At 38.3% G+C, this 19656-nt stretch overlaps 2 protein-coding genes, 2 long non-coding RNA genes and 1 pseudogene across 7 annotated transcripts; 2 read left to right on the top strand and 3 right to left on the bottom strand.

The window, feature by feature from the left end:
- The first annotated feature begins 500 nt into the window (after nucleotides 1–500).
- Nucleotides 501–7173, top strand: rint1 (RAD50 interactor 1). Its single transcript, XM_019084556.2, has 13 exons — nucleotides 501–770; nucleotides 1405–1646; nucleotides 1738–1911; nucleotides 1991–2131; nucleotides 3285–3441; nucleotides 3540–3650; nucleotides 3980–4205; nucleotides 4280–4417; nucleotides 4507–4706; nucleotides 5416–5633; nucleotides 5904–6084; nucleotides 6454–6572; nucleotides 6642–7173. Exons 1-13 carry the CDS (start codon nucleotides 540–542, stop codon nucleotides 6853–6855), a joined length of 2352 nt encoding a protein of 783 aa, XP_018940101.2. The 5' UTR covers nucleotides 501–539; the 3' UTR covers nucleotides 6856–7173.
- A 439-nt stretch (nucleotides 7174–7612) lies between these two features.
- LOC109067655 lies at nucleotides 7613–14398 on the bottom strand (annotated as a pseudogene).
- Nucleotides 14399–14876: 478 nt separating this feature from the next.
- LOC109067058 lies at nucleotides 14877–15518 on the bottom strand. The gene is made up of 2 exons (XR_006154525.1): nucleotides 15057–15518; nucleotides 14877–14974 (listed from the first exon to the last, which is right to left on the bottom strand). It is a non-coding gene; the product is annotated as an uncharacterized LOC109067058 (long non-coding RNA).
- Nucleotides 15519–15597: 79 nt separating this feature from the next.
- LOC122137265 lies at nucleotides 15598–17335 on the bottom strand. Of its 2 annotated transcripts, none has more exons than XR_006154722.1 (7): nucleotides 17142–17335; nucleotides 16881–16986; nucleotides 16294–16580; nucleotides 16076–16218; nucleotides 15914–15990; nucleotides 15726–15790; nucleotides 15598–15656 (listed from the first exon to the last, which is right to left on the bottom strand). It is a non-coding gene; the product is annotated as an uncharacterized LOC122137265 (long non-coding RNA). The 2 variants fall into 2 exon arrangements; XR_006154721.1 differs by having other exon boundaries at nucleotides 15726–15785.
- A 448-nt stretch (nucleotides 17336–17783) lies between these two features.
- LOC122137026 (protein SCO2 homolog, mitochondrial-like) lies at nucleotides 17784–19370 on the top strand. Of its 3 annotated transcripts, none has more exons than XM_042722102.1 (2): nucleotides 17784–17865; nucleotides 18427–19370. In XM_042722102.1, exon 2 carries the CDS (start codon nucleotides 18444–18446, stop codon nucleotides 19338–19340), a length of 897 nt encoding a protein of 298 aa, XP_042578036.1. In that variant the 5' UTR covers nucleotides 17784–17865; nucleotides 18427–18443; the 3' UTR covers nucleotides 19341–19370. The 3 variants fall into 3 exon arrangements, with proteins under 3 accessions (XP_042578036.1, XP_042578038.1, XP_042578037.1); XM_042722104.1 differs by having other exon boundaries at nucleotides 17807–17859; XM_042722103.1 differs by having other exon boundaries at nucleotides 17831–17979.
- Nucleotides 19371–19656: the final 286 nt, after the last annotated feature.

Genomic DNA, 19656 nt, shown 5'->3' with positions numbered 1-19656 from the left:
GGTAATTAGATTACGCAAACGGTTTTGATTACGTGCCTGCAGTGTTGAGTTACGTAAACACGTAATTAATGTTCATGTCAAAACTTTTTTTTTTCACGGCTTAAATGTTTACATTTAAGGCATTTCAATTTTTTTTTAAAGTAAATTACGTTACATTTTAATAATTTAATAAATAAAATATTATATATGTTAAATATATGTCGAGGTCTATTTTTGTCAAATGCTGAGTAAGAACAGCTTTGCTGTTTTTTTCTCTAAAGAGGGTACAGTGTCTTAAAATAACGATTTTAACCATGATTCGTTATTTTAGCCTGATTATTATCATAACAATAATAAGATTAATGCTTATTGGTGGCCCTAGTTTCTGTCAATAAGAAGGGTGAAAAGGCATATTTGTTATAATTTTAGCAGAAGTACAAGATTTAAAACAATAATTAAAAATTAAATAAAATAAAGTTATAAAACAAAATACATTTTGGAGTTCTTTCTGCCACTAGAGGGAGCAGCGGACAAACTCCACTGATGACGTGTCGCGCAACATGGCAGCGCCTGTGATGGAGCACAACAAGCACAGCAGCAATGCTCTTCCTCATCTAACGTTAGTCCGTACAGGCAGCAGTACCTTTCAGTCTCCTTCAGAGGATGGAAACTTCACAGATGATGTAGTTGCACTTGTTCAGAAAGAGATAGGTGGCGATCTTAAGTCGCTAAAGAAGGTGTCAGGGCTTTTGGAGCAATTGACATTAGAGAACAAGCAGCTGGAGGAGCAGGTAAATAAAGCCACAGAGACTCCGTTAACACAACTGAAGTGTTGTTAAGAATAAAAAAAGAGTTAAGCCATTTTATTACATGTGATTATTTTTATTCATTTATTACGATTGGCTTAACACGTGAGACAAACTAGACCAAATGCTTGGCTATTTATTTATTTAGTATTTCCGTTTAATTTATTATTTGTGGCTGCATGAAAATAAATTTACAAAAATTATTTTACATACGCTGAAAGCATATTAAATGCAAGTGAACTGTCTACTTTAATGATTTAAATAACTTTTGTGAAAATAAAACGTTAATATATTGGTGAAATTATTGTCCATTGTCGTGTCATACTGCCAGACATATATATTTATGTAACCTGTACTTAATAAAATATATAAAAGAAAAAGTGATCATGCTTAAAAAATCAAAGCCGTATCGAATCTTTATTGTATACATTTTGATATATGTATAATTTATGTTAAATTATTTTCTGTATTATTTATTTATTATTATTTTTAGTTCTGTTATTCATAATTATTTTGGTGTTATTTATAAAATCATAGAAATTATGATTTTTGTGTATTTTATATCTATTTTAGGAATGCTTTTATTTATTTGTAAACCAGCATTTGTGTGTGCATGCAGGTGCTGACTGTGTCCTCTTCAGTGCCGTTGCGCGTGTCGGCTGCCCTGTCCACGGCAGAGGAGTCCCGAGTGAAGCTGGAGTCTTTACTGGAGAAGGAGAGACTTTTGTCCAACACTTTGCAGCAGCATCTGCAGGGCGCACAGGTCTGGGCCGACAGCATCGGGCAGGTCTTGGCTCAGCTAGACACATTAGAGAGGCATATGAAGTACCTTCAATGTCTGGCTCGTATTGAGGAGCTCAGGTAAGGGTGTGTCCAGATATTTTGGAGGGCACTGAAGGTTTATACTGGTATCTAACACAAGTTCCGCTTAACTACTTTTGTGTTGCATTAGTGACAGCATCCAGCAGTATCTGATGACCAACAGCATGTGGGATGCGGTCAGTGCGATAGACAGGATGGCCTCTCTGGATATGGGTTTGCGGGAGTCAGGCTGTAGCCACTTGCAGGCTTTTCTCAGAGAAACACTTTGCTTTTGGCACAAGATCCTTAAAGACAAACTGGCCAGGTATTAGTCGTATGTCGAATTGAATGTGTAAATGAATAAATACTTAAAAGGTCACACTAAATGTTTGTTTCTCTTTCAGTGATTTTGAGGAAGTCCTGACGCAGTTCCACTGGCCGTTCATCTCACCCCCAACACAGACCCTCTCTCCCCCAGCCAACGTACAGGAGTTTAACAGCCAGCTGGAGCTACTGGTCTCCCAACTTCTCTCTCTCCAGACCTCGTATCCTTAATCTTCTGGAATTAAATTTTGTCAATACACTCCACGGGATTGTTTCAGTGTGCATAACCAGAGGGGTTTGACTGATTGAGGTCACAACAATATCCTTAAAGGGATAGTGCACCCAAAATGAGAATTCTGTCATTAATTGCTCACCCTCATGCCATTCCAACCCTGCAAGATCTTCGTTCATCTTCGGAACACGAATTAAGATATTTTTGATGAAATCCGAGAGGTTTTTTGACCCTATATAGACAGCAAGACAACTGAGATATTCAAGGCCCAGAAACGTAGTAAGGGCATTGTTAAAATAGTTCATGTGACATCAGTGGTTCAACCATAATGTTGCGAAGCTACGAGAATACGTTTTGTGCGCAAAGAAAACAAAAATAATGACTTTATTCAACAATTTCTTCTCTTCCGTGTTGCATTCATGGAAGTAAAGCACGTGGACTGTTTTAACGATGTCCTTACTAGGTTTCTGGGCTTTGAACATGTCACTTGCGTCGCTGTCTATGCAGGGTCAGAAAGCTCTTGGATTTCATCAAAAATATCTTAATTTTGTGTTTCAAATGTGAATGAAGGTCGTATGGGTTTGGAATGACATGAGGATGAGTAATTAATGGCAGAATTTTCATTTTTTGGTGAACTATCCCTTTAAAGTGTGAGACAAACTACTATTTCTTTTTTTTGTTTTTAAAGATACAACACTGTTTTTCTATTTTATATGAAAATTTTCTTAAAGTGTGAGACAAACTCCACCAGATGCTGTTAAGACTAATTATTTATTAATTTATTTGTTGTTATTTTTATTAATTATTTTCAATACACTCCACTGGATAGTTTGATCTTGGCTCACAACGATTTGCTTAAAGTGGAAGACAAACTACACCAGATGCAATAAGACTAATTATTTATTAATTTATTTGTTGTTATTTTTATTTATTTTTATTTTATTTTTATACATGTTTTTTAATTTTTATTAGCTGGTCGTGTGAGATAAACTACACAAGATACTGTTAAGACCAACTATTTTATTTACAGTATTTTTTTACTTATTCTGAAATTTATTTAGGTTATTATTTTATTTGTTTATTTCTTTTTTTTTTTTTATTTAAGGTGCAAAGCTGGTAATTTTCCTTAACAGGTGTTGAAGCGATGACCTTATATCAGGGAAGAGAGAAACTCCGTCTCGTCCAGGGCAGTCCCAGACTCCTCCACTCTCATTGCCCATTCAGATCATGCTGCTTCCCCTCAGTAAGAGGTTCAGATATCACTTCACTGGAAACCGCCAGACCAACAACTTAAGCAAGGTTAGCGATTACACATTTGTGTGAGTAGGCAAACTATTGATAAATTATCATATGTACATCAATGATATGATATTAACTTAAATCTTTCACCTTTACAGCCAGAGTGGTTTTTGACCCAAGTCCTCATTTGGATGGGAAACAGCTCCAACTTTATGGATGAGAAGATTCAGCCTATATTGGATTGTGCTGGAGCCAAAGTTAATGCAAGGGTATGTTCACCGTTGCATCAGTTTTTCTAAATGCATATTGTACTTTTTAATCCAAATTTCATAACTCAGTCTTCCAGTAAATCAACCATTTTCTCTTTAGTGACATATGGCAGATTTCTCAAATCCTCGTCCCTTTCTTACAATTGACTGCAAGCTTGCATTCAGATCAGCCTCCATCCAATCAACAACCTATTGTTAGAACCATTTTTTTTCCTATAATACATTTCACTTAAATGTACATCACAATATGAAAGAGAAGATCTGTAGCTAATTCCGTTTTAGTGCAAAGCCATCTGTAGGCCTTAAAGTCTCATCAATCTGTCCTCCAGGTGGAGCTGTGCAGAGGACTCTTGACACTGGCGCAGGAGAAGCTCGCCCAAGACACTCCTCGATTGCTCTACGACGATGCTCTCTTCTGCCACCTAGTGGACGAGGTACTGCAGTTCGAAAAAGAGCTCCGCAGCACCCACAGTTACCCGCGAGCCCACCCCGGTGTCTTGCACATACTACTGGAGGAGACCGTGTTCCAGAAATGGCTCAGTGTGGAGAGAAAGAGTGAGTGCTACGAATCTGAACGTCAAATTTCAGTTTCTATGCTAAATAAAATTTTGTATGTTGTTGCTCTCTAGTGGCTGTGGAAAAAGTGGATGCTATGCTGTCTGCAGAGGGAGCCTGGAGCTCTCAGTACAAAGACATCACTGATGTGGATGAGCTCAAAGCACCAGATTGTGCAGAAACCTTCATGACCCTTCTGCTGGTCATCACAGGTATCAATAATAATAATAAAAAATCATCCTCATATTTGATTCTTAAGGTTAAGACTTGTTTGTAAATCTCACCGAAATCCGTCTCTTAGAACGGTACCGCGCTCTGCCGTGTCCGCGGGCTCAGCTCAGTTTCCTGGCTTTGCAGAAGGAGCTGGTGGATGATTTCCGTATCCGCCTCACGCAGGTCATGAAAGAAGAGTCCCGACAGCCGCTGAGCCCTCGCTACTGCGCCATCCTCAATGCTGCCAACTACATCTCCACTGTTCTCAGTGACTGGGGGGACAATGTTGTAAGTGTTTTTGAGTCACACTGAGCCAAACAGGAATTTGTAACAGGATTGGACACCCCTGTATGAGGTTAATGAGGGACATGTTACTTATTTTTGCAGTAGCAGTCATTTAACTTTTTTATGATCATTTCCTAGTAAAATAATAATAATAATGTTTACAAAACTGCTTATTAATATTTGAAGAAGTCTTGTCCAACAAATTTCCCAAGTCATGTGGTGTAACTAACATGACTATGCCTCCAGGTCAGTATCTAAAAATCTTAAAATATAGTAGTATCTTAAAATATCAGATATTTTGACCTTTTTATGACAAGGAAAGTTTAGTTCAGATTGTACAACGTCATGTGGTGCGACTACTTAAAAATGTAATACTTATGAATTAATAATTCATGATATTAAATATAAAAGTATAAACAAAATGTGACAATTATATTGTAATATATATTACAACATTTATATATTACAACATTTTTTGAAAAATATATTTAAAAAAATAGTGTGTACTGTACATTCATATGTATTCAATGTGTGAGCTAAATATTCCTTTAAATAATGGTTAAACCACATTACTTTTTTAGCATTATTAAATACCCTCTTATTCATCCTTGACCCATTAATAAATAAAATTATAAAATATTTTTTTCAAAGTCTTGATTGAGAACAGAAACACATACCTGCACAAAATCACTTTCCTTTTGTTTTCTCTCAGTTCTTCTTACAGTTGCAGCAGGCTGCAGTGTCAGTTGGCGAGGAGATCCTAGGTCCTCTTGGGGCCACGGAGACGGGGCGTCTGGCATCTCTGGAAGGATCTTTGTTTGAGGCCCTGTTGGCCCTGCTGGAAAGGCTACGAGGAGACATGCTGGGACGATTACTGGATGCAGTCATGAGAGACGTCAAAGAAAAGGCACAGCCATACTGCAAGGACAGGTATGGGTGGGAAAAACCAAAAAACTGTTGTGTTAACAGAAAGTTTAAACAATGCCTTATGAGGATATGCTTTTTGTCCATGTTTAGTTTTAGGCCTCAAGAACCCCTAAATGGCTCTTTAGTTCACTGAAATTAGGAAACTAGAAAATTAGTTAGGATGGTTTCAATCTGAGCAGTGATCTCTGGGTAGCTGGAGGCATGGTGACATAGTGGAATTATTATCAGGGCTCTTTCTGTGCCAGGTTTTGAAGTGAATCTGGACTATTTCAGGTGGATCTCCTTGCCATCACAGAGCGACCAAGCCACAATGTCATTATCCAGCTCTGCATGTCCCATGATGCTTTGCCTGAGGGATCACCTGCTCCAGCTGCAGCAGATGTTGTGTCTTCCTCTGTTTCAGATGTTCTGGCAGGGCCTCGCCGAGAGACTCAACAGCTTCATCTACGAAGACGTCAGTCTCTTGCTTCTACTTTTTCACTGTTAAACCTTAATTTACCATAAACTAATGTGGATTAGCTAATGCTGACACTAAAGTTCAAAAGTTTCAGTTTGTTTTTGTTTTTGAAAGTAGTCATCATCAAAAATACAGTATAAACAGTAATATTCTGAAATATTACAAATACTGTCACTTTTGATCAGTTAAAAGCATCTTCATTGAATAAAAGCATTAATTTTTTTTTTTTTTTTCAATCTTACTGACCCCAACGTAAAAATGTAGAATGGTTAAAGAAAGAGAGTCAGTATTAACTGTACTTAAAATCTGCATGCAGTAGTTTGTTGGAGTGTGTTGTTTATCTGTTTTTTTTGCTCTCACCCTTAGCTGATCCTCTATAACCATTTCAATGAAGGCGGGGCGGCACAGCTTCAATACGATATGACCAGAAACCTCTTCCCTCTTTTTGGACACTACTGCAAGAGACCTGAAAACTTCTTCAAACAGTAAGTGTGTTGAATCAGAGCTAATATATAGAAAAACCTGATTCTAATGTCTCTGTTTCCTCGTCTCAGTGTGAAGGAGGCCTGCATCATCCTAACTCTTAAGGTCGGCCCGGCGCTGCTGTTGTGTGATATGCTGAAGCAGTCAGAGGAAGAGGAGGGCATTCTGAACCATCAGCAGCCCAGTCCAGAGTCGGCACTCAATGAGCTGGGAGTCTATAAGCTGGCCCCCAGTGACGTGCAGATCCTACTCAACCTCCGTTCAGCCTGGCTCAACCAATCATAAATCACCCAAAGCAGCACTAACAAAGCATTACCAAGCATTAAAACACCTGTTACACTTCAGATATGACTGAATATAATATCCTGCAACAGCTGAGCTACAGTATTTAAAGTGAACTGAAGGGAAGGGAATTATGAAGAGTATGTTGAACGTAGCCATTCTGTTCTCCTCCTTTTCTTTTGGGCTGAAGGAGGAGGCTGAGCTGGTAGGGCTCATTGCTGATAGAGGAACATTATTAACAGCGAAGAGAAGCAGAATCTGAAGAGATCAAATACAACTCTGCTCAGGAAATACAGAGTTCTGGCAGAAGCTCTGATGGTGGGGTTTTGTGTTTTTATATTTATTATTAAGTATGACGTTTTAGATTGGCACAGCTGATTGGATCTCCCCTGTAGAGGGAGCCTATGAGCTCGCTGCTCAACATTCAAATATATGACTGGAGCTTGCCGTAGCAGTGCAGCTTGCTTCAGAAACCCTCCACCTTCCCCAGCTCATGCTCAGCACCCATGAATGCCTCAGGACTGTTCATACAGTTCTCATTATTTTCTAGCCCCCCTGCCAATGCGATCAGCACATGTACATATTTAGAAATAACGCCTTTATTCAGCAAAGATGCATTAAATTGATTTAAAATGACACCAATTTGAATTTTGAATTTTTTTGGTTTGACATTTGATTCTGTGTAAATGAAATGCTTACATACATGTCAAGACCAATGACAACTCGGTGTGTAAAATGACGTAATAAAAAAGACTTAGTACTCATATCACATAAGATTTTCAATTCTAAATATTATTTCAGTGTAAGTCACTGGGAGAATTCCATGCATTCATCTAAAACAAACCAACAAACAAAAAAAAAGGAAAAAAGGAAAGCAAAACTAAAAACAAACAAAATATAACATGTAAACAAAACAAATAGCACCCCCAAAGCAATTCACAAAACAAAATTTCTATATGTTAAGCAGCTGAATTAACACATTTTAGATAACAACAAAGGTTAAGTTCACATAAATATCTACTTGTGTCATGCTTAAACATTTTGAGTATAATAATAATATCAAAAACCTGTTGCTGCAGTAGTTTCTGTGTGAGCAGGTGGAGAGTCTGGCTTTGTGTTCCTCTCAGCTCACTAAGAAGTAACACAGCCTCAGCTAGAGTCATTTGAGAGCACAGAGATAGAGCACTGCGCCCGGATAACAAACTCACAATCTACTAAACAGACACACATCACACATCAGCCGACAGAAAGAGTCAAATAGCACTAAATCAAAATCAACTGTCAAAACAAACTACTGACCTGTAGCATAGACGTACTGTCTTCTTTGGGTCTGCCATGGTGTGTGTTGAGGTGGACACCTTGTAAAAGCAGCAGGGCTTTAGTGTCAGGGTTTTGGCCTCCTCCAGACCCTCTTTCAGCAGTCCAAGTGCCTCTACACTGCTGTCCGCACCTGCACAAACAAGCACAAGTCAAAAAACACCAAATACCAGTTACATCCAGCTACATTTACACCACATTAAACTTTGCAAAGCAGCTAACCAGAGCAGATTGCAGTTCCAGGGATATGGCCTACGAGGGACCGAACTACCGGCAGCCTACAGCGCAGCCAGAGAAGGAGATCCATGCGTTCTCTCGCTTCCACTTCTTCTTGAACAACACGGCTATGGAGATCCAGAAGAGACTTTGCGTCCCGGGAGCTTGTCTGCAGAGAAAAAGAGAGAGAGATAAAAGCCTAATGAAACTGAGGCAAGATCTGAATTAAGCACTGAATTTATGTAAGTAAATCAGAGGTTGATTATTACCTGATGTGCTTTGGTTCTGGGTCGTCTGAGAGCAGGGAGGAGTCAGCGGGCGGAAATCACTTTGAAACAAAAGAGACCTCTTGAGGAGCTTCAAAGCAGACACTGGCAGATCTGCACTACAATAGAAAGGAAACATGGTTAGATTTATAACGGATTCAAACATACAGACAAACATACATCCCCAGGGAGTTACAATACCATAAAAGGTTAGGTTTTTTAACGTTTTTGAAAGTGCTCATATGGCCACCAAGACTGCATTTATTTGATAAAAAAAAAACAGTAATATTGCTAAATATTATTACAATTTAAAATAACTGCTTTCTATTTTAATGTATTTAATATGTAATTTAGTCCTGTGATGGCAAAGCTGAATTTTTAGCTGCCATTACTCCTGCTACTTCATATTTTTGTTGAAATCCTGATGCATTTTTTTTAGGATTCTTCAGAATCCAGAACAACACTTATTTGGAACATTATAAAAGTCTTTACTCATATTTTCTGAATAAAATAATGCATCCTTGCTGAATAAAACTACTAGTTTCTTGAAAAAAATCACACTGATCCCAAGCTCTGTAACAGTAGTGTTCATATAGACACCCAAACAACTTCACAAACATGCATTTTTCCTCATGATTTAAGTTTCTGTACTAACTGGCAGACATTCTGCCTTGGTGCATGTTGATATTGGACATTAACAGTCTGATCTCCACTGCCAGCTCCATTTCTTCAGGATCAGTGCTCAGAGGATGTGAAGAGCTCTGGGCTAACCAGAGCATGTGCTTCTTTTAAAAGTATGGCCTGAAAGGGGCAATAAAAAGACATTATGTTCACTTTGTCCTTAATGTTCTTGGCATTCGGTAGATGCATTTATATTTGTGTTTATAACTTTATACTTTACAGCTATTAATGCTATAGGGTCAAACAATGTTAAAATGCTTTTATAGGCCTAGATCTGGAAGAACAATTTAACAGAAATGAAAGTTGGAAAGCTATAACGGTAAAATGGAGCACCTTGAATTCTCCTAATGTGAGTTTCCTGGCAATGAGCTGGAGACCACTGGACTCGTCACTGCTGGAGACATCAGGCAAACAAGAAGTGCTAGAGCGTTTCTCCTGCGATTCGGATAACTCTGTGGGTTTAAGAAAATAATTCAGTAATGTGTTATGGAGATTTATAATCTGTAATTGTCTATAATAATAAGATAGTACTGAAATGATACCTGCAGAAAGTAAATCAGGAAGGTCATGTATAGTGCTACATATAGCCAAGATGAGATTAACTCTGGCCATCAGGAGATGTCTGGTCAATTTTGAGCCATAAAGAGCCTCGATGTCTTTACACGGCCTCCTATTAACCACTTCCTCCATAACCTGAGAAAAAGATCTGGATTTAATCTCTTCTTCGTTATGTTTTGGATGAGGTAGAGGGATTTATTTTGTTTTTTTGAGACTGTTGAGTTTTTTGTATGTATGTTTGAAGGCCCCCAACTCTGTAAATACCTTTACCTGTATACACAAACAAACTTAATATAAACCCATAAGTCTCAAATAGACAAATACATTCAATGAAACAAAGATTTACAACAGACAACAATGTCTTTCAAACCTTCAGTATTCTGCACATGACAGTGAGGTGTCGATCCCGACACACGTTTCCGGTAATATACAGGTACAGAGCCAGTACATGAAGAACCTGAAATAAGCAGTACGATGTGTTGAATATTAAGATGGATCAGACATCAACTGTAAAATGCACAAATGTAACCATCTTAATATAAGTGTCAAAGAGTGTTGCTCTGGTACCTTGAGACGGTGTCCTGAGGTATACAGCCAGTGGCAGAGAAAAGACAAACTGGCAACAGTGGTGCAAAGATTCCTCCGATCTGGCTCAGAGAAGAGGTCGATACCTGGGATCAGCTCCGTCTCCACAGAGTACGTGGAGTAGGACAGGTCCGTTATCGGGATTAGAGGCATATTAATCTCTGAGTGTTGACATGGGTGCTGCTGGACATAATTTCCTCATTAGCTGAGTTCAAAACACTACTTTTTGAACTCTACGAAAAGTGACTCTTCTCACCTTGAAGAGTTTGCCAGAGAGAAGGCAGCACTTTGTGCGCTGATCGATGTTGGAAGTCAGGATGTGCCTGTCATTAAGAGTGGAAATCATACTGCTGTAATGAAGAAAAGTCACAAAAACGCTTTATGGTTTCTCACTTACTGTGCAATCTTGGCTGAAAGCAAAGCTCCCTGAAGACAGCCCCATATCCCAGCATACCGCAGGGTTTCCTGAGAGGAGCTGCTGCCCCATGAGTCACCATCCCAAGATTCCAGAACTCCAGAGCTTTGCAGAGCACAGTCCAAAGCCTTACTCCAGAAAGAGTGTGCGGATCCAGACACAAACATAAACTCATAATATTAAAAAATGCTTTTTTTGTCCTTCTATGGTGTAAAATCAAAACATCTGATTACCTACACTGCTGTTCAATTGTTTGTGGTCAGTAAGATTTATTTTATAGAAAGTAAGTTTTATTTGGCAAGGATGCATTAAATTGACCATAACAGTGAATAACAGTCACAAATGTCACAAGATTTCTATAAAAAAAAAACAAAGGGTGATCTTTTGAACTTTCTGTTCATCAAAGAATTCTGAAATGTATGCACAAAGATATTAAGCAGCAAAATTTCTGAAGGATCATGTGGCACTGAAGACTAATGAAAAGTAATGGCTGCCGAATATTCAGCTTTGCCATCACAGAAATAAATGGCATTTTAAAATATATTCAAATAGAAAAGTTAATAGTTTCAGTTTCAGGTAAGTTAAGGTATTTTTGATCAAATAAATGCAGCATATGAGACTTCTTTCACAAACATTAAAAAATCTTAGCAACAACTAACTTCTAAAAGGTAGTGTAAACATATACAGTACAACTTCTCTAATTAATAATAATTAAAGCAGGGAAATAATGCAGTGAACACATCATACTGTCAAAGTTTCCAAGGTCATGGAGTGCTTGTACCTGGAGGGAGTTGTACTTATTTGCTTGAAGATATTCTGCAATTCTGCATTTTTTTTAAGTGTCTTATGCTAACCAAGGCTGATGATTTGATCAAAAATATAATATGACATTTGGTGCTCATCATGATTATTATCAATATTGAAAACACTTGCTTAATATTTTTGTGGAAACCATGATTCACTTTATTCAGGATTCTTTGAGGAATAGAAATTACAAATGTCTTTATTGTCACTTTTGATAAATTGAATATGTCCTTGCTAAATATAACAATTAAATTATTTCAAGAAAAAAAAAATGAACTAACCCCAAACTTAGTGGTGTGTGTGTTAGACTTACAGTGCTTTGTGTCTGCCAATAGCAGCAGGAGTAGAGTTCGGCTGTGCTGAAAGGTCAGCAGTGTGTGATGTCTTTTCTTCAGTCTCTCTTAAACACTGCAGTGTGTCCTCTACATCCAACGGTACACACACCAGACACATGGCTTTCTTCACATCTGCAGTAAATTATAAAGCACACACGTAAGACTTAATTATGGTCTTTTTAAAAAATAAATTATACATTTGGGTCATTAAACATGACCCAAATATGACATGCAAAATGCACAAAATGGTAAATTAATCAGAAAATAAATGGGGCCTGGCAACCCTTTTTTGTACCTGCAAGTTTCTTGGGCTCTGGGTCAGTGATCTTAACCTGACCTCCTCCACAGGGAAACAGTAACTGTCTGCTTGCATAATTCCTGCATGTCACCTATGGACGTCAGTTACAAAATTTAGTAATTGTTCCAACTCAGATGGACGCAAAACTGGAATATCCATTATAAAGGTTTGCACTGAACAGGCTGTAAACCCAAAATTTTAAGCAAAAATTAATCAGAAATATGTGTATGTGATCATTTCTGTCTACCTTCTCTCCAGAGATCATCTCAGTGTAGGTGAAGTGTGGTTGGGGGGCTGGAGGGTCCCCAAAACAGCTGATCCTGTCCAACAACCCCCTCTGCGCATGCACCAGAACAGGTGTTACCATGTGAGAGTAGCGCTTCCTGAAACCCACCATGCATTGCATTTCAATACACTTTTGCAAGGGAAATTATATTCATGAATATTTCAATTACTTGTTTACTTTCAGCAAGTATACAAATGAATGCTACACCAGCATCAGTGAGATAACAGCATACCAAGTATATGTATTGAAAAGTAGGGCGAGGTGGGCGAGATTCTCCCACTTGGCCTGATAGTACAGAAGCTCTAATGTGTGCAGAACCAGAGTCCTCAGCCAGCGCAAATATATAACTGTCCCGTCATCCACTGGGGCAGAGAAGTACAAGCTGGCCTCAAGCTCTGCATCTTGATCATCATAAACATTCCACAGCTACAGAATAAAAAGAAAACAAATATGAAAGATATCTTTACAGTTAGCTGTCATTTTAAAAATATTTGACTGCAGAATGCTGCAAATGACCAATCATTCTCAAGTAACTTTTAATGGAGCTGCAGGACAACTGAGAAAAAAAAAAAGAATAATATTCAATTAATTAAATTTAACCTTCAGCTTCTCCATCATGTCCATTAGAAGATCTGAGGCTACTACCAACAGGGGAGTGATCACTGTTTATAGCTGCTCTATCGTCAGCTGTCTGGCATGGGCATCAGGGCCATGGGTTCGCTCTAACATCAGGCCCAATGTGCTGGATTGATCCTAGGGAGTCTGACACGCCCATTGTAAAGTTGTCCAGTGACCCCACCGATGTGCCAGCACCTTGTGGAAAAAAAATTGGAGATATTGTCACTAGAATCGCAAGATAAAGAGCATGGCAAATTAGAGCTATTAAAATAAAATTGCATTTACAATAGCTCTGCACATGTGTACAGAGGCTTTGTTGAGAGTGTCCAGTAACTGAGAGTGGTTTGATGAGCAGGAATGCCGTCAGCTTTAGGGTCATGGGTGTGCTGAAAGTCCACTTCACCTTCAACATCACTTTCTGCAGAGTTGAACTCCTCGTCACTGCTTTTTGGTTCTTCTGAGGATGTAGTGTTAATAAGGACAAGCATATACGGCATCTAATGTAATGATCTACACTACCATTCAGAGGTTAGGGTCAGTAAGAATCCTACAAAAGCTGCTTTCAACAATGATAATAATAAGAAATGTTTCATAAGAACCAAATCAGCATATTAGAATGATTTCTGAAGGATCATGTGACACTGGAGACAACAGTGAACAACAATGTAGATTCTGTCACAACAGTGTAGAGTTGTCATGCTAAAGGGACTTTAACCTAACTTGATTAGTATCTTTAACTTTGTGCTTCACTTCCTTTTTGTAAACACGGCTTCTAGGATGGGGTACAGCTTTGGGATGTGGAAGAGTCAGTTCAGGTGGCCCGATGTGCTGTGGAACATTCTTCCACATAATCAGCATTCCACAGTGAGCCAGAGAAAAGAAAGACTGCAGAAGATTGCTGAAACTGGAAAGGATAGAAAAACGCTCAGGTTTCTATCGAACAGGTTCAGAGAAAATAATAATCAAAAGGTACTAACAGAACAGAAAAAAAGTCTTGATATTAAGATGAGCTTGAGGTTGCAGACCCAAACTGACATCACAATGTATTATTTGGCATTATTCGGTTTTCAGATTTGCTGTTATATCTGAGTACCAGAGCTTTGGTGGTCCCAGGCTCCTCCTCAACAAGCCAGACTCAGATTAACATGGCAACGGTGCATAGCAGATCTTTGTTGGTTTCAGGCAGCGCTGATGTCTTCTGATAAGAGTAGCCAGTTGACTCAGCAGGACGTCCACAGCACTGACCTCTCTGAGGGACACAACAGCAAATACAGATAAAATTCTAAAGATATAATCACATACACTACAGTTCAAAAGTTTGGGGTCAGTAAGATTAAAAGAATCAGTAAAGAATCCAAACTACTGATTGTTAGTGTACACGACTACACATTAAAAAAATACATTTTAGAGATGTAATATTTCACTGTTTTGCAAGCTGGGCTGAATATTGTTTTACTTTTAAGAGTTTTGGCTCTTGAATGCAATCAGAATTTTCTTCTGTAGCAACTTCCTGCCATCCCAAAATGTGCCATCTTTTTTTTCTGAAACTTAGATTCAGAGAGTATTTATAAAATGAAAGAGAACATGCATTTAATTTGTGTGAATGTGTCACCATGTTAACACATTTTATGAAACAGAAGCTTACTTTGGTATTGTACTCAATTACAGAGGTTGTGAAGTCTTTAAACTCCTCCCCTGGTAGACCTAGAGTTCTTCTTTAGCCCGAACAAAGCCTCATCACGTCTAGAAATATTACAGAAAGCAAAGAAATATAACTCAAAACACCTACACATGCATTGCAAGCATGAACTACACAAAAACACACCTGCTAAGCCAGTTCAAGATGTTCTGCTCCTACTGCAACACAAGATCCATCTCATCTTCTAGCAGGGCCTTCTGGAGCAAGCGCACAACAAACTCCAGAAAACAAGACTTCTGCTTGAACTTCATCACTAGATCAGTAACACACTAATGCAAACATACAGAATGAGTGTACGACACCTCATTCAATGAGTCTGACTTTTTCTGTGGTTTTTTTGATATACCCTCTTTAAAGGCATGCTGGAGGGTGCTGTTTTCAATCACCATGTAGAGTACAACAGGGTCTTCCTGTCCAGTAAGCTCACATCTATCTGACCCCGCATCAAAGGCCATATAACATACTTTGTACTGATTGTTTACTATTTTTTTTTTTTTTGTTTAAACATTGGCTTCCTGATCTAAGATATGAGAAAATAGAAGGACCTGTTTTGTTGCAGGAAGTGACATCATTCTCCTCAAGGGTGTATGGTGCTTGTTTTTTTGAAGGTAGTGGGATCTTTTTTGTTGCAGGAATTGGGGTTGTTGTTGTCTGTGTTTTATGGTGTGCACTACTAACCAGCCTCCTCTCTTCAAGCTCAGCTTTCTCCATTAGCGTTACGGCCTCCTGGAGAGACGAAAACAGAGTTTACATCATGTTATGCTGATGTCTTGTTACACCAGTTGAAATCCTGACCTCAAGTATTTTCTTGGTCTCTCGGCTCATCTGGTTTTTCCTGAATGTCAACAGGGCCTTCTGCGCTAGGAAAACACACTTAGAGATCATGTTCTTGATTTTTTTTTCAAGTACAGCAGAGTCTGTTAAAGAATAAATCTGTGTAAAACTGACTTGACTTATTAATATTGCATTGTTTTGAAACTCACCTCCTGTAGGTCTATTTGTTTCTGAGGCTGTGCTTGAACCGCATGTGACTTCTTAAATTCCATCAAACTCATCTCATCTGAGCAGAATAAATACGACATATTCAGTGACATGCATGAAAATATGTTTCACTAATATGGTGAAAGGTTGCATGTCTCTCTGACCTGACCAGGAATCAGATAGTTTGTATGAACGGACCGAAATGAAAATTCTTTCATTTAACTCTTTGCGTGGACATCAAATGCTCCACAGCCTCCAAAGTCCTCAGTTCAAGCTCATACTTCCTAAATGCGCAGCCTTCCACGTTCTGTGAACATTAGAAGAAAAAAGAACTAGATAGCAGTCTGGCTGACATTTTAAGCCATATCACAGATGCACTCACATCTAGTGCTGACGTAAGTGCCATAGAGAGCGAGTTGAACATGCTCCACTGTTCATATCTGAAGAGCTGCTTCACAAAATTCACAGCATCTACTGCAATCTTACTCTTTCCTGAGAGACACAAAACAAAGACCCTTTATAACACATAAACCCAAATAAGAGTAAAGGAAAATAAGTGGCAAATTAAATGCAAGCACTCCCCAGCAACAGCTGTGTCAAAGAGAGAGGAGGAAGGATTTAAGGAGGGAGGCAGGCTCTCATCAAAAGTGTGATCAGAATCACCAAAACCTGCAAAAGAAAGGATATTTAAAGGCCTGTTTACAACAATAACTATATTAGCTTAATGCACAATAATGCTCTATTTATCATAAGTACACACTGCAGTTTTGTGGTCTGTCTCTTTAAAAGCTAAAATTCAAGAGCTTGGAATAATAAAGACCCTTATGACTGGTTTTGTGGTCTGGGGTCACATAATGGATTTAGACTGAGTGCATTAGCAAAACATATGTGTTATAACCAACTGGTAGCCTATAACTGTGGTTAAAAAAGTTGAAAAATTGTAAGTTTTTGAAAGAAAGTTTTATTTACCTTTGAGTCAAGGAGGAAATCTGCTGTTTGCAACAGGTGCTTTTCGAAATAAGAGGGAGGAAGGCGAGATTTATACTTAATCCATGTCTCAAACAGTTTAATGCACCTGTCAGTGAACACGAAACCAAAACACTACAAAATATCAATGAGATTCGAAGTTTTAGCCTTTTTTTTCTTTGTTTATCTCTTACTCTCTAGACTAGAGTGGTATCGGTGAGCCTGAAAGCTTCGCTATATGCGCTTTAAACTCTTTTAGCTCACTTTGAAAAGCTGACAGGACGAGGTTGTTTTTATCCAGGGGTCCGTAGTAGGATGCTGGTGCAAGCTCCATGTTTGAAGCAGCGCACGAGAGACACTTTGTGTTTTGCTGCGTCCCAATTCGCCTACTTATACATACTTTTGAGTGTGTAGAAGAATAGTAGGCAACAACTCCGTTGTTATGGATACGACGCGCACTCTTTTTGGACCGTGCGCGTGTACCATGTACCATGTCAATCTTCTTCTTCTTTTAAATTAAAAATTAAAATGCACTTTATACAAAAATTACATTCTATCATGAACATGATCAGAGTTTTCTTTTTGCCTGTTTTATTTATTTATTTTTTCTTGGTTGTTCTATGTAAAGCATACTTATATGCAATTTCCCCAAACACGGACAACTTTAAAGTTTGTCAATTTTACAGATTTCCACCCAACTGTTTATCTTCACCAACCTGCCATCTACTGGCCATTCAGTAATGACGAATCTACCGCAAGATGTGTATTGTAGAAGATATTGATACATAACACATAGTAATATATAAAACTTAGTAATATAAAATGATAAAAAATATATATATATTTCATTTATATATATTATATTATTTAAAATCACGACAATTCTACACGACGAATCTGCGCCCTCGGAACTCAAGTCTGACGGTAGTACACGTTACATGTAGAGCTGAAGTTTCTATGGGGAAGGACAGACGACTGTAACGTCAGGGTTAGTAACATTTAAACGTGTTGTAACTGTAATTTTGTGATCATATATTACAAAGCCTGTATTTGCACCGACCAAAGACAGTGTTATAAACAGACATATTTTCGAAGAGCTAAGGTTAGCTTTGCTAATATTATCATTTAACGTTACCTGCCATAGAAGGCTATCGCATAAGTTACTCATATTGTAAAGTATGGGATGGAATTCATGCATATTTAGTGTCCGTTTAAAATCCCTCATATGTATATTTGTATAATTATATACCTATGATTATATGTTGAATATTTATAAACTAACGATTTCTGTTTTCAAATATTCGTCTTTTGTTGATCTGTATAATTTATTATGAATATTGACAGATTGTGATCCTGTTTCTGGAGATCTGCCTTCTGAGTTAAGCTCAAAGCCTAAATAAACACGAAAGAGGATATAGAGTTTTTTTGTCTTTTGAATTGTGAATTTTAAGTGTGTACGTGAGACAGATCTCCAGGATTCAGACTGTAGTTCATCAGAAACATCTGAACTTGATTGCTCAGCTCACTCCATTCTGTTTGTCTTCATCAGTTAGGCCTGTTCTGAGGATGTTGAGACAAGGCTGCCTCAGAGGACTGGACTGGCATGTGACGTCATGGAGCATCCTACGAGAAACAAATAACCTTTCACATCACATCCCAAAAGCCACATTCCCCTCATGCAGATCTATCAAAAAGATACAAATGTCCCACATTAGAACATCATCTCCACCACACTGCCATCTACCATGGTTACTTGGAGAACAAAGAGCTTTTTACTCTCAAGGCTCCTCTAAAACGCCAAACCCAGGCTCATCCGCAGGGATCAAACTGCGTACACGCTTGGTGGTGACGCTGCTTTTCGGAGGTGGTATTATTGGTACCTGGTGGTATGTTTATCAGGAGAAACAAAAGAAGATCCAGACGCAAAGACTGGAGCAGTTGAGAAAAGTGGCAGTCGGACAGGGAGACTTCAGTCTGTTAGATCACACAGGACAGCGAAGGACCAAACGTGACTTCAAGGGCCGTTGGGTGCTTTTATATTTCGGCTTCACCCACTGCCCAGATATCTGCCCGGACGAGCTGGACAAAATGACCAGCGTGGTGCGTATTCTTGATAAAGACCCCAGCCTGCCCCCAGTCCAGCCACTGTTTATCACCGTTGACCCTGAGAGAGATGATGTGGCTGCTATGGCAAAGTACGTGAAAGATTTTCACCCCCGGCTGATTGGATTGACGGGTACTGCGGAGGAAGTCAAGCAGGCAGGACGCGATTATAGGGTCTATGCCAGCGCTGGGCCTAAAGATGAGGATGGGGATTATATCGTGGACCACACCATCATCATCTACCTGGTCAATCCAGACGGACTCTTCCTGGACTACTACAATAGAATGAAAAACGATCTACAGATTGCTGAGAGTATACGAAATCATATGAAAAACTATGTTAAATTATTTCCAGATTAATCTAAATAAAGCTGTATTTCAAAACACTCATCAGCTACATCCTAGTTCCTCATGTGCATAAATAATGCTGTTGTTATTAAAGTAAAACTAAATCTATTATCTTTTTTTTTTTTTTGTAATTAAAAAAGGCTGAAATATAATATGGAAAATCTTAAACTTGGGGAAAATGTGGAAATGTTGACAACTAATTGAAATTAGTTTAAGTACTAAAATTACAAAGAAATATTTTTGTGACAAAAGCATGTAAAATTACTAAAACTACTAAAATGAAAAGTGAATATATGTATCTATAAAAATATAAAACAAATTAATACAT

Source organism: Cyprinus carpio, chromosome B4 (assembly GCF_018340385.1).
Source record: "Cyprinus carpio isolate SPL01 chromosome B4, ASM1834038v1, whole genome shotgun sequence".
NCBI lineage: Eukaryota > Metazoa > Chordata > Actinopteri > Cypriniformes > Cyprinidae > Cyprinus > Cyprinus carpio.
This window is presented reverse-complemented; position numbering and strand designations above follow the sequence as displayed.